The 13777-nt window shown below is 44.3% G+C and overlaps 1 protein-coding gene across 1 annotated transcript in view; it reads left to right on the top strand.

The window, feature by feature from the left end:
• The window catches only part of LOC144753013 (glutamine synthetase-like), a 73933-nt gene that overhangs the window by 30857 nt on the left and 29299 nt on the right, over window positions 1–13777 (top strand). The window contains exons 2-3 of the mRNA XM_078640820.1: window positions 3001–3162; window positions 4198–4344. Of these exons, the coding sequence (XP_078496946.1) occupies window positions 3001–3162; window positions 4198–4344 (309 nt within the window). The remainder of the gene's footprint in view (window positions 1–3000; window positions 3163–4197; window positions 4345–13777) is intronic.

Here is a 13777-nt window from a genome sequence, read left to right as displayed (position 1 = left end):
CAAAGATGGCCGCCCGCCCTCCGCACAATCGACACAGCAAGCCGCGGTGGAACAGGGCAGGGAAGGCTCACCTCGCACCCTGGAATAAAGCTGACAGGTATGCAATGCACAGAACAAATTTTAAAACGATAAAATTCAGCGAGAGCGCTTCCGCCCAAAAGATCAGTTTCAGCAGCAGTTTAAAAAAGAACTAGCACAAAGGAGCATACTTTGAAGAGAAATGCCTCTGCAGGTCTGAGCGGGACCGAGTAGGAGCTGCCACCAACCTACTCTAACTGCAAACAACCCAGTTTGGCAAATAATTTATATGTGTACCTCCCTCCCCCAGCTAGAGCGCTGCCACTAGCCCAGCCGGGGTCCAGGACTACACCAAAGATGGCCGCCCGCCCTCCACACAATCGACACAGCAAGCCGTGGTGGAACGGGGCAGGGAAGGCTCAGCTCGCAGCCAGGAGTAAAGCTGACAGGTATGCAATGCACAGAACACATTTTAAAACGATAAAATTAAGCGAGAGCGCTTCCGCCCAAAAGATCAGTTTCAGCAGCACTTTAAAAAAGAACCAGCACAAAGGAGCATACTTTGAAGAGAAATGCCTCTGCAGGTCTGAGCGGGACCGAGTAGGAGCTGCCACCAACCTACTCTAACCGCAAACGACCCAGTTTGGCAAGTAATTCATCTAAATGAAATCCGTGCTTTCATGGGCAATCTGTGTTTTTTAGAGGTTACTTACTGAAAACCGTGACTTGAAGAAACGGTTCACAACCTCTCTTTCCTTCTTTCATTTAGTTGCTTCCCTGTGAAATGGATCCAAAAAAGACAAGCGCAAGCCTAGCCCTGGCAGGAAGGGGAGGGGAGTGTGGAGGGGGCCTGTGCCTGTTTCCCTTGTGAGAGTGAGCAGGAACCATATGGTTTCAAGGCTCGCTCCCGCAAGGGAATCGCCAAACGTGCACACGTTGCCATTGAAAGCAATGCAACGCGTGCATGTTTGTGGGGCCAAAACAGAATCAATCACTAGAGGTCTCCTAAGCAGCGCATTTGCGCCGCATAGTCGAGACCTAAAAAAATGCAGTGCTTACATGTGAGTTGATGCCTTGTGTTTGGGTGGATGGTGACATGAAGAAAATGCAAGGAAGTATATGCAGGACAGAGTGAAGAACAGAGAGATGAGGTGTGTGATAGGTATACAGAGGAATTCAGAAAGATGTGGGAGAAAAAGGATGTAAGTGTGTGAGACTGAAGAGGAAAGTTGTGTAAAGGGAAGAATAGAAGTGACTGAGATGCTCCAGAGACTACCACCCCATTCTACAGACCTTTGTAATGTTTAATTCACAGTCTCATATTTTCAGAATTTAAACACTTTCAATTCTAATTATTCACAACAAAATCATTGTTTATCTGATATGGCTAACAAGCATTGGCAAAACCAATAGGTTTGTTTTGGGTGCATATCCATTACTGTGCAATATGCCTGCATACAATAATGGAAACTCAAGGGAAGGACAAAAATACTGATCGGGAGGTGTGCTATGGGGCGCGCAGCATTTTTGTTTCCATGTTTAAAGCCACACCCTATATCATATAAGCCACGCCTCTTGTAAAGGATTCCTAGTTATGCTTCTCAGACCATGATACTTATAGAGACCACCATTTTTCCCATCTCCCTAAAAGCCCTGTCAAAATGTTCACTGCTGTCAACATAGAACACACTGTATCGTCTTTAGTACCAACCTACTGCTGTGCCTGCAGCTGTATCCGAAGTGGCTTTGCACCTCACTCCTGTGTGTATATGTGTGTCTAAGAATGATGCACATCTTTGGCCATTAATGATTTCTTGATGCAGGTAGAGCTGTTGGTACGGTCACTCTGTGCGCTCTATGTGTAGCTTTGACGACAAGACTGTTGCTAGTCTTTAAGATTGATAGTTTGAGGATCAGGCTTGGTGAGAAAGCATCAGTTGTAGTGCTTGTCGAATCTCGATTCAATACATTTGAAGTCCTGTGCAAATCGAATGCTCTAGTAAGTTTTCAACCCAGTTCACTTCAGTTCCGCTCTTCTCCCCCTTCCCTTTACCCACTGCTTTATCTCCCAGTTTGCCATCTTCATGTCCCCACCTACCTCCTGCCTCTCCACAATGCCCTTGCTCCTAGCTCTTTCCATACCACAGTCCACTGCTATGTAGTTGGGTTTGCAGTGTTAAGGGCCAACACTGCTTCTTGGAAATGGAGGTGAGACTCCTGGGGAGAGATCAATGTGTCTATGATTGCCATTCAGTTATGGTGGTTCCCCGACCTGACTCTGCATTGTTTCACACCATAAAGAAACCCTCGCCGTTTTTGTACTGTGGAGAGGGACACTGTCGGTACGGTGGGCTGTCGTCGGTTGGAGACCCTGATACTAGTGGCCTATCATAGCCTCATCACTATTTGAAGAAGGGTCATCTGCACTGATTTATTTATACCTTGATACCAATGGCCCATTATAGCCTCATCAACTATTGAAGATGGGTCATCCGCACTAACTATTCGTTTTATACCTACAGATTCTGTTATTGAGTCTGGTACGAGATTATACCTTGATTTACCATCTTTGAAACTACATTTGTCATTTGTCTACACCAATCAAGATCCCCGCAACATTGGATGCGTTGGTTCTAATTAATGACTCTACTTGCCCTGATGAAGTTCCCATGTTTGGAACGAAACGCGTTGGCTGTTGTCCAATTATGAATACTTATCGAAGAATAAAAAAGAATGAAACATATTATACTGGCTGCTTTCTGACTTCCTTCCTGGTGCTGCCTCCACGCATGTTTTTGAAATTTTGTTTTTGGATTTCCAGTGAGACCCAACCACAGCAGGTCTCGGAGGCTGTTGGCACAGGACTTGATACTTTGTTGGGACTGAATGATTGAGGTGCACAACATCTAGTCAGCTGCGGTGTTGTGTTTTTCTCTACATAAAGGAACCTGTAACCTATTTGACTTTAAACTTCTCACACAGACATCCCAGAATGGGCCTTTTCGGGCTTCGCCACCCAGCAAGCAGAGCCCTTCGAGAACTGCATGTACTTGATCCCGGTCCAAATGTTTAGAGATCCCTTCTGCTTGGACCCCAACAAACTAGTGATGTGCGAAGTACTGGAAGACAACAGGAAGGCAGCAGGTGAGGACTAAACACTATAATGTGCCTGAAGTGAATGCACCCACCCCACTGTTTGCACATGACCACTCTTGGTATAATTATTATAGTATTTTAAGGCGAAGCATGGGTACCACTTCTGGGAAGATAATATTATTTTTCTTAACTCGTAATATGATTGAATGTGAAAGGCCCTGTACTTTGTGTAGCTGGTAACCTCCCATGTGTTGCTGATGATCTACATAGCATGTCTTGGGGTGCTTCAAGCATTTGATCCTGAGTCACAAAGATGACCATTAACTGATGTTTTGGGAATTACAGGCCATTTTCTTTCCGGTGTATTACTTGCCAAGAAGAGGCATGTCTTCCTCCATCCTCATTTATAATTACTAATATTTCATTGTATTTGTGCTACTTGAGCTACTGTTTTAATATATATATTAATGGAGGCTGGCAGACTACACCAGATATATTGGCTTTACCATTGGTTGCTGATAACTGTCACCTACGTGCACACCTTGAACACAGTAGCATGTAGCTTCCAAGGATCTTAAGTATTTTAAGATTATCTCAGTCCATCTGTCGGCCTCTGGCCCATAAGTTATCACCTGTCCCAAGGGTGCCACTCCACCCTGCAATCCTCCACCACCTCCTAGCATCCATCTATGTCCAGAATGTAACTTAATAGTGAATCAAAAAATTGCCCTTTACCTTGACACACTCTGAACTCTCCCTTCTGCAACCTAAACACCACCATTGAGTAGAGTGGGAGCTCTTTTCCTTTTCAGTGGTGTAATTATGGCTGCTGTAGGATTCTGTCTCCTGTGATCAAACCTGGTGTGCATTCACCTAGAAATGCAAGAATTGCTACCATCGTTTTTCCAGAATGACATTTTCGCAACACTTTGCGGGAATCGAATAGATAGACTAGATTTTCCGCCCCTATTCTACTTCCAAACAGTACCACTTTGTGTACAGCTGGGACCTTAGCGTTCATGCTGGGTTGTGCATCGACCTGTCTCTACTTTTTTGTTTGACCTGTTATGTTTTACACCACAGATACCAACCTCCGGCACACATGTAAGACAGTGATGGAGAAGGTGAAGGACTTCCACCCATGGTTTGGCATGGAGCAGGAGTACACACTGATGGGGGTAAACGGACGTCCATTTGGCTGGCCAGAGAATGGCTTTCCAGAACCCCAGGGTAAGGGCGATAGCAGTGGGTAAGTGGCTCTGGAGGATGCGTGCTGCTTTCATGCTGGATCGAAGGACTATATCTTAAAATGAATAAGATGCTAGTAATCTTGATGGTAGTTAAATCAATCAATCAATCAATCAAATACTATCTGTAAAGCCCTGCACTGTCACTCCACGGGGTATCTTGGCGCTGTGTCTCTGTTTAAGAGCCAGGTCTTGAGTCTGTTTCTGAAGTCTGCCAGCGAGGAGGCTGTACAGAGCTGGAGGGGAAGGTCGTTCCATATCTTGGCAGCGATGTAGGAGAAGAAGCGGCCACCGCTGGAGATGTGACAGATGTAGGGAGTGTGTGCAAGGGAGAGTGAAGAGGAGCTCAGTTGTCTAGCGAGATGGTGGAAGTTCAGTCGGTGGTTGAGGTAGGCATGTCCCAGGCTGTGGAGGGCTTTGTAGGCTTGCGTGAGGATCTTGAACTGGCATCTTTTCTGGATTGGGAGTATTGTCATAATCGGGCAGTGAAACCATGCTGTGATTGGTGTAGTGTGGATATCCAGCAGGTCCGCATTACTTGGCTGAATAGTATTAGTTGCAGCACCCCAAGTAGAGGGGATACTCCCATGCTGTTCCACACTGATAGGAGCTGTCTGCATACTGAATGTGAAACGTGAGGCCAGAGGATCTCTGGTCTCATCCCTTAGTTGGCACACAAACTGTTGTCCCTCCTTGAAAACAAGAAAGTGACTTCCATTCAATGTTCATTATAGTTCATATTTATTCCATATTAAAGTTCTTTTTTTGTTTTTTTGCAAAACTCATTGATGGTTTTAAACAATCATTTGCAGCGTTAAACTTTTAAGCACTGTCTTTCAAGGCGTGTCCAATGCATTTCGGGCATTTTTGCTATGCCCTTCATCAGGGAATTGACACTAAAAACAACAATATACATATGTATTAGAATCATAGTAACTGATATGTCAAGCATCATGTAAAATCAAACTTTTTACAAAACATATTGGTAAGTGATTAAAGGAGAAGATAAAGCAAACGAACGATAAACCATCTTATAACATTGCGTGTCCAAAAACATTCTACATGGCTACCTATATACATGGAGGTTTGGAAAACGACGTCTCACTTACGTGCTTCTTGTAAGCAGTTATGTGAAAAATCTAAAGGAAAAGTACATGAAACGGTGTTACACTCCGTGGTATGAAAAACCACATTCTACTGGGTGCAGTGTATTGAGATGGTGAAAACTAACCTGAGCGGATACGTCAATGTGCTTAGGTCCGATGTTTGTTTCCTGCAAAACGCCGGCGGGAAACCTTCGTTTGCCGCGCTTCTTAAATTCAAATGGGAGAGTATCACAGGTGTGCTCACGGTCTCATGAACAGAGTAAACAGACTAAACTTAACAGTTTAAGCTGTTCGTATCGGGGTTTTCGGTTAGAAGCTTCAAACCATTGTGTTTAACATTACCAAAAAAAACATGGTAATGTAGTGTATAAGATGCTAACGAAATATAAAATGTAATGTGAGTTTCAAAAAAAGTTAAAAAAGCAATAAAAGAAATTTGGGCCATGTAAATCTAAACCTAACGTGGGATCGAACCCAGGTCTGTGAGAATGTAAGCGCAAACAACTAACCAGATGGCTACGTTAGACGGTGTTAAGAGTATGCTGTTTTTAGGCAGTGTCAACATGCTAATGAACGGGAATACACACAATAACATCACAAACAGGTATTTAGAGCAATTAAATCATAAGTAACAGGAAAATTCAATTCTTTCATTGAGGCCCATTGGCTTCTGGGTCGATAATTTGTAGATCCAATAGTTCTCTCTCCGAAGCAGAAATTTGTTATTGTCTCTTCCTTCTTGTTTTGTGACTATCTCAAGAATGATAAACTTGATTTGAGATACATTATGTTGAGCTTCAACAAAATGCGATGATAGAGCTGACTTAGAATTTTTGAGTCTGATATTGGACTTATGTTCCGTGAGTCGAACCTTCATGCGGCGCTCGGTTTTCCCAACGTATAGCTTCCCACATGGGCATTTGATTCCGTATATTAAGTTACTGGAGTCACAGGTGGCATTAACATGTAGTTTGATGGAGTTGCCATATCTCGGATGTTGGATTGAATTACCTTTAATAATATTATTGCAATTGCCGCAATTTAAACAGGGTCTAGTTCCATGGAATGAAATGCTCTCTTTAGGTTTAAGTTGTACCATTTCACCTACATTTCTGGCCCTGGTATAGGCAAATATTGGTGATTGGTTAAAAGAGTTCCCAAAGTCAGGTTCTAAGTTCAGGATTGACCAGTGTTTCATGATACTTTGTTTGAATTTCCTGCTTGAAGTCGAGTATTTAGAGACTACCACCGTCCGTGTTTGTTCAGGTTTGTTGGTTGGTGTTAATAACTTGTCTCTATCAGTCTCCACAATCCTCTTTTTCGTATCTTCTATTAAAGATTTAGGATAACCTCTGTTGATGAACTTTTTGGACATTTCATTAAGTCTCACTGTCAAGGTAGTTGAATCTGACGAAATTCTTTTAACTCTCGCCATTTGAGAGTACGGTAAGTTCCGTATAAGGTTAGGTTCATGGAAGCTGGAATGTAATAACATATTATTCCTGTCTGTGGGCTTCACGTACAGATCAGTGACGAAGCCTTGTGGAGTTGCACTGACTTTCACATCAAGAAAGTTAACCGAGGTATCTGAGATCTCCCAGGTTAATTGAAGTCGTTGATCAATGGTATTGAATTTGTTAAGTTGCGTTCTTAGTGACTCTTCAGTGTCAGTCCAGACGATGAAATAATCATCGATGTATCGAGTTATCATTTTGAGGTGTTTAGTCCAATCACTATTATTGAGAATGTGTTGTGTTTCATACCATTGCATAAAAATATTCGCATACACAGGGGCTGCTGAATTGCCCATTGCCATCCCTGTAAGTTGTTGGTACCATTCATCTTTCACTCTAAAATAGCTGTGGTACAAGGTGAAGTACATCAGTTCCATAAGGAACAGTTGAAAGTCTTGATCTAGATCGGTCTTCAAGAGAGCTGCTTCTATTGCTTCAATCCCCATGTCGTGTGGGATGCTGGTATACAGACTGCAGACGTCTGCCGTACATAATATCAACTTCTCAGTTGGATCCACTGGTAATTTACGTAATTTGAGTAAAAAGTCGGTTGTGTCCTTGATATATGTTTGCATTTTTTGTACTGAGGGTTGTAAGTATTTATCAATCAGTTGTCCTATGGGTTGATGCAAGCTGCCTATGGTAGAGACTATGGGTCTCATGGGTGGGTTTTTCAAATCCTTGTGTATCTTGGGTAGCATTCTTAAGGATGGACTTTTGGGGTTGACGGTCGTGAGAAAGTTTTTAGTTCTTTCTGTGATTGTACCATGTCGCGATGCTCGTTCAATGATGTTCCTCAAGGTAGTTGAATATTCCATGGTGGGAATATTCAACTACCTTGAGGAACATCATTGAACGAGCATCGCGACATGGTACAATCACAGAAAGAACTAAAAACTTTCTCACGACCGTCAACCCCAAAAGTCCATCCTTAAGAATGCTACCCAAGATACACAAGGATTTGAAAAACCCACCCATGAGACCCATAGTCTCTACCATAGGCAGCTTGCATCAACCCATAGGACAACTGATTGATAAATACTTACAACCCTCAGTACAAAAAATGCAAACATATATCAAGGACACAACCGACTTTTTACTCAAATTACGTAAATTACCAGTGGATCCAACTGAGAAGTTGATATTATGTACGGCAGACGTCTGCAGTCTGTATACCAGCATCCCACACGACATGGGGATTGAAGCAATAGAAGCAGCTCTCTTGAAGACCGATCTAGATCAAGACTTTCAACTGTTCCTTATGGAACTGATGTACTTCACCTTGTACCACAGCTATTTTAGAGTGAAAGATGAATGGTACCAACAACTTACAGGGATGGCAATGGGCAATTCAGCAGCCCCTGTGTATGCGAATATTTTTATGCAATGGTATGAAACACAACACATTCTCAATAATAGTGATTGGACTAAACACCTCAAAATGATAACTCGATACATCGATGATTATTTCATCGTCTGGACTGACACTGAAGAGTCACTAAGAACGCAACTTAACAAATTCAATACCATTGATCAACGACTTCAATTAACCTGGGAGATCTCAGATACCTCGGTTAACTTTCTTGATGTGAAAGTCAGTGCAACTCCACAAGGCTTCGTCACTGATCTGTACGTGAAGCCCACAGACAGGAATAATATGTTATTACATTCCAGCTTCCATGAACCTAACCTTATACGGAACTTACCGTACTCTCAAATGGCGAGAGTTAAAAGAATTTCGTCAGATTCAACTACCTTGACAGTGAGACTTAATGAAATGTCCAAAAAGTTCATCAACAGAGGTTATCCTAAATCTTTAATAGAAGATACGAAAAAGAGGATTGTGGAGACTGATAGAGACAAGTTATTAACACCAACCAACAAACCTGAACAAACACGGACGGTGGTAGTCTCTAAATACTCGACTTCAAGCAGGAAATTCAAACAAAGTATCATGAAACACTGGTCAATCCTGAACTTAGAACCTGACTTTGGGAACTCTTTTAACCAATCACCAATATTTGCCTATACCAGGGCCAGAAATGTAGGTGAAATGGTACAACTTAAACCTAAAGAGAGCATTTCATTCCATGGAACTAGACCCTGTTTAAATTGCGGCAATTGCAATAATATTATTAAAGGTAATTCAATCCAACATCCGAGATATGGCAACTCCATCAAACTACATGTTAATGCCACCTGTGACTCCAGTAACTTAATATACGGAATCAAATGCCCATGTGGGAAGCTATACGTTGGGAAAACCGAGCGCCGCATGAAGGTTCGACTCACGGAACATAAGTCCAATATCAGACTCAAAAATTCTAAGTCAGCTCTATCATCGCATTTTGTTGAAGCTCAACATAATGTATCTCAAATCAAGTTTATCATTCTTGAGATAGTCACAAAACAAGAAGGAAGAGACAATAACAAATTTCTGCTTCGGAGAGAGAACTATTGGATCTACAAATTATCGACCCAGAAGCCAATGGGCCTCAATGAAAGAATTGAATTTTCCTGTTACTTATGATTTAATTGCTCTAAATACCTGTTTGTGATGTTATTGTGTGTATTCCCGTTCATTAGCATGTTGACACTGCCTAAAAACAGCATACTCTTAACACCGTCTAACGTAGCCATCTGGTTAGTTGTTTGCGCTTACATTCTCACAGACCTGGGTTCGATCCCACGTTAGGTTTAGATTTACATGGCCCAAATTTCTTTTATTGCTTTTTTAACTTTTTTTGAAACTCACATTACATTTTATATTTCGTTAGCATCTTATACACTACATTACCATGTTTTTTTTGGTAATGTTAAACACAATGGTTTGAAGCTTCTAACCGAAAACCCCGATACGAACAGCTTAAACTGTTAAGTTTAGTCTGTTTACTCTGTTCATGAGACCGTGAGCACACCTGTGATACTCTCCCATTTGAATTTAAGAAGCGCGGCAAACGAAGGTTTCCCGCCGGCGTTTTGCAGGAAACAAACATCGGACCTAAGCACATTGACGTATCCGCTCAGGTTAGTTTTCACCATCTCAATACACTGCACCCAGTAGAATGTGGTTTTTCATACCACGGAGTGTAACACCGTTTCATGTACTTTTCCTTTAGATTTTTCACATAACTGCTTACAAGAAGCACGTAAGTGAGACGTCGTTTTCCAAACCTCCATGTATATAGGTAGCCATGTAGAATGTTTTTGGACACGCAATGTTATAAGATGGTTTATCGTTCGTTTGCTTTATCTTCTCCTTTAATCACTTACCAATATGTTTTGTAAAAAGTTTGATTTTACATGATGCTTGACATATCAGTTACTATGATTCTAATACATATGTATATTGTTGTTTTTAGTGTCAATTCCCTGATGAAGGGCATAGCAAAAATGCCCGAAATGCATTGGACACGCCTTGAAAGACAGTGCTTAAAAGTTTAACGCTGCAAATGATTGTTTAAAACCATCAATGAGTTTTGCAAAAAAACAAAAAAAGAACTTTAATATGGAATAAATATGAACTATAATGAACATTGAATGGAAGTCACTTTCTTGTTTTCAAGGAGGGACAACAGTTTGTGTGCCAACTAAGGGATGAGACCAGAGATCCTCTGGCCTCACGTTTCAGTATCTAGTCTGACGTCGTTGGGCCCTCGACGCCACCTTGGTGAGCACCTATAAAACCACAAGAGACTTTTGATCCTCATTTCAACTTTTTCAATAGCTGTGCATCTATCCGCTAAACAGTTTGCATACTGAATGTGACATTATCTGCCCTAAAATTATTATTCTGTAATGAATATTTGGGTACAGGTGCTTTCAGTCAGGAATGGTGAGGTGTCTGTTGGATTTCACCTGGGATTTTTGCACACACACAGACATCACAGACAAAAACACACACACTTGTTAGTGTGAAAAATATTGTGCTTTAAGTACTCCTAACAATCTGCACTCCTCTCCCTTTCCACTGCCCCTTAAGCTCCCCTCATACCCTGCTTCTCATATAATGTATTTTAACTAGGGGTGGGCGAAGAGTTCCGCTCTGACGGCGGTGTTCTCAGAGTTTTGTGCACTCTGCGTTCCGCAGGGATCGCGAAGTTCCGCACAACTGCGCAAAGTGAGGTGGAGCACAGTTTTTTCTCTCAAATAGCTCACCAACATTAAGTTTGCGAGCACTAGCAAGAAAAAAATCACACGCTAGAACACCTCCTGGGGAGATTTCTCAATGCGGGTGGTCGCGGCAGGTCGCGACCGCTCGTGTGAGAAATCTGCTATTCATGTTGAAGATGCTGCAGCTTGAGTAGAACATATACTCGAACAGCAGAACAAAGCTGCGCCCTCTTACGCTGCGCGAAGTGCTGTTCGCACAGATTTTACAGTGCGGGACAAATTCCTGGCCCTAAAATTCAGTTCAAGCAGTGCTACTTGCTAAACTCTGCTGCTTGCTGATCCCCACACAGCATAACTGAGTTTTGCATCACTTCGGGAAGTTTCACGGAGCAGAACTCCACAAACTCCGCCCAGAAATATCAGTGTAATTGTTGGGAAATCTGAAGCTCACCCCCCGTTGTATTGACCAAGGTACGCCCCTGACAGCCAGCTGTTTACCTTCACAACTTTGCCTTGTGCTCCATTAACTGGAATTTGCTTTTCAGAGCATTTCTTTCATACTTTTATGCAGTTTTTTTATATAGCACAAACTCGACCTTAAGGTATTGGAGAGCTTTACATACGCACCAGTTACGTTACACAAGGATACATTCATTCTTTGGTAGGCACAGGGAGATTAAACGATTTGCCCAGAATCAATGGCTTTTGAGCAAACGCCGAGACTCGAACCTGGTTCCTCAGTTCCAAAGTTGGCAGCTCTGACTGTTGAGCTACATCCTCTCCCCATATCTTCACACCATTGAGCTCTCTAGCTGCTGATTAGAAACCCACTCCCACACACAGGTGTATGGGCAGCATTGTACTCCCCTCCACCCTCGGCACCGACGAAGAGTAAATATGGCTAACTGTTGGGGGGCGCTAGAGGGCGCACGGCAAGATGGCCGCACATCGGTGAGGCTCTGCCAGACTAAGCTGAATATCCGCTAGTAATCCGCATAATCCAGATACCGTTGCTCTTTGCCCCGGCGGAATATTGTGCCTGACTACCGGTGGAGTGGTTTGAGCCTGGTACGGGGGTCTGCGGCCCCGGTTTGACTATCCTTACAGCCCTCACGAAACCGACGCGGCCACGGCCGCGTGGAGAGTACACAGGCCTGCTGGAGCCGGGAGCCGATTGTCATCGGCACCTGTGGTGGGCCTTGCCGATCGGAGTAGCAGTGATTGGAGGGAGGTGCGGATAGCAATCCTGTGTGCGGTAGTTGACTGAGTCAGTGCGGAGTGAGTCCTGACCTCCGGGAGCCCCGTGCAGGCACCGTCAGACCGGAGCGCGCCTTGGATGCTGGCGGCCTGTGCCTCGTACGGAGAGCAGAGCTGAAGATCGGACCTGGCGCTGCCCGGGAGGCCCGGAGGCGTTGCTGCCGAGAGATCCGACGGAGGAAGTTGCCTGATGCTGTGGAGGAATTGGTGGACGGCGGCAAAATTGAGCACTCGCCTACGCTGGTTGCGGTGAGTGGGGCTGAGGCCTGGCGGCGACGGTTGCTGCGGAGGCGGGATTCGGTAGCTCCGGGTCTGGCCGCGCGAGCTGTGACTGGCGGGGGTGGGCTACTGATCGGGACCGGAGGCGCTGGGCTGTGGAGAACCCTCGATTGCATGTGGGCAGCTGCTTGCTGATCGGTGCACGCGGGAGCGGCTGTCCGGCCTGATTTGGCAGTGGTGTTGTAGCGACAATTAGGGAACAACGTGGTGGAGGACAGGGCTAGAGTTGCGGATAGCGTCTGAGTGAGCGTATTTTGGATATCGAGCGCCTGCTGGCCCTGACTCTGCTGGAAACTGCATTTCATTACACCTGCTGGGGAATAGCTGTGTCATTGCCCAACTCCTAGCGACATTTGTGCGCCTCCCGGGCTGGCGGCGCCATTTTGGGATACACCGAAGTTGCTCATCAGTGTCTTGAGAGGGGTGTACAATTATAACTGGCGCTATGGGCAGGCCTGAGAGAAATCAGCCCAAGCTAAACTTTGAAACACGTAGAACTGGGGTGCCCCCGTCGCAGGGTCTATCAGATACTGAACCGTCAGGAGCCGCGGGAGGTGCGCCGAACTTGGAGGCCACGCTAATAGCCATGCAGAAAACGCTGCAATCTATAGAAGGCACTATGGAAGCAGTTAATCACCGACTGGACCATATGTCCACGCAATTTGAGCGGCAAAATGAACGGATGGGTGAGGTAGAGCAAAGGGTGTCTGCGACGGAGGATGGCCTCACGACAGTGACTAATAAAGTTTTCAGTATGGAGAGAGTGTTGGCGGTAATACAGGCTAAGAATGAGGAGTTGGAAGGGCGGTCCCGGCGCAACAACATCCGCGTCACGGGGCTGCTGGAATCAACGAATGTGGGCAAAAGGGAAGATTTCATGGAGAGACTCTTTGTGGAGATATTTGGTTCTGACAAGCTTCCTAAAGTGTTTATAGTGGAGTGGGCACACTGCTCTTTGGCAAGGCGTCCGGTGCCGGGGGCAGCGACACGTCCTATAATTGCTCGAATTTTGAACTACAGGGACAGGGATACGCTGCTGCGATTGGCGAGGGAAAAAGGCACCATAGACTATCAGGGTAACAAATTGAAATTTTTCCCAGACTTCACCATGGCTGTGCAGGCAGCGCGTAAGGAATTTGCCGGAGTA

This window comes from Lissotriton helveticus, chromosome 5_1 (assembly GCF_964261635.1).
Source record: "Lissotriton helveticus chromosome 5_1, aLisHel1.1, whole genome shotgun sequence".
NCBI lineage: Eukaryota > Metazoa > Chordata > Amphibia > Caudata > Salamandridae > Lissotriton > Lissotriton helveticus.
This window is presented reverse-complemented; position numbering and strand designations above follow the sequence as displayed.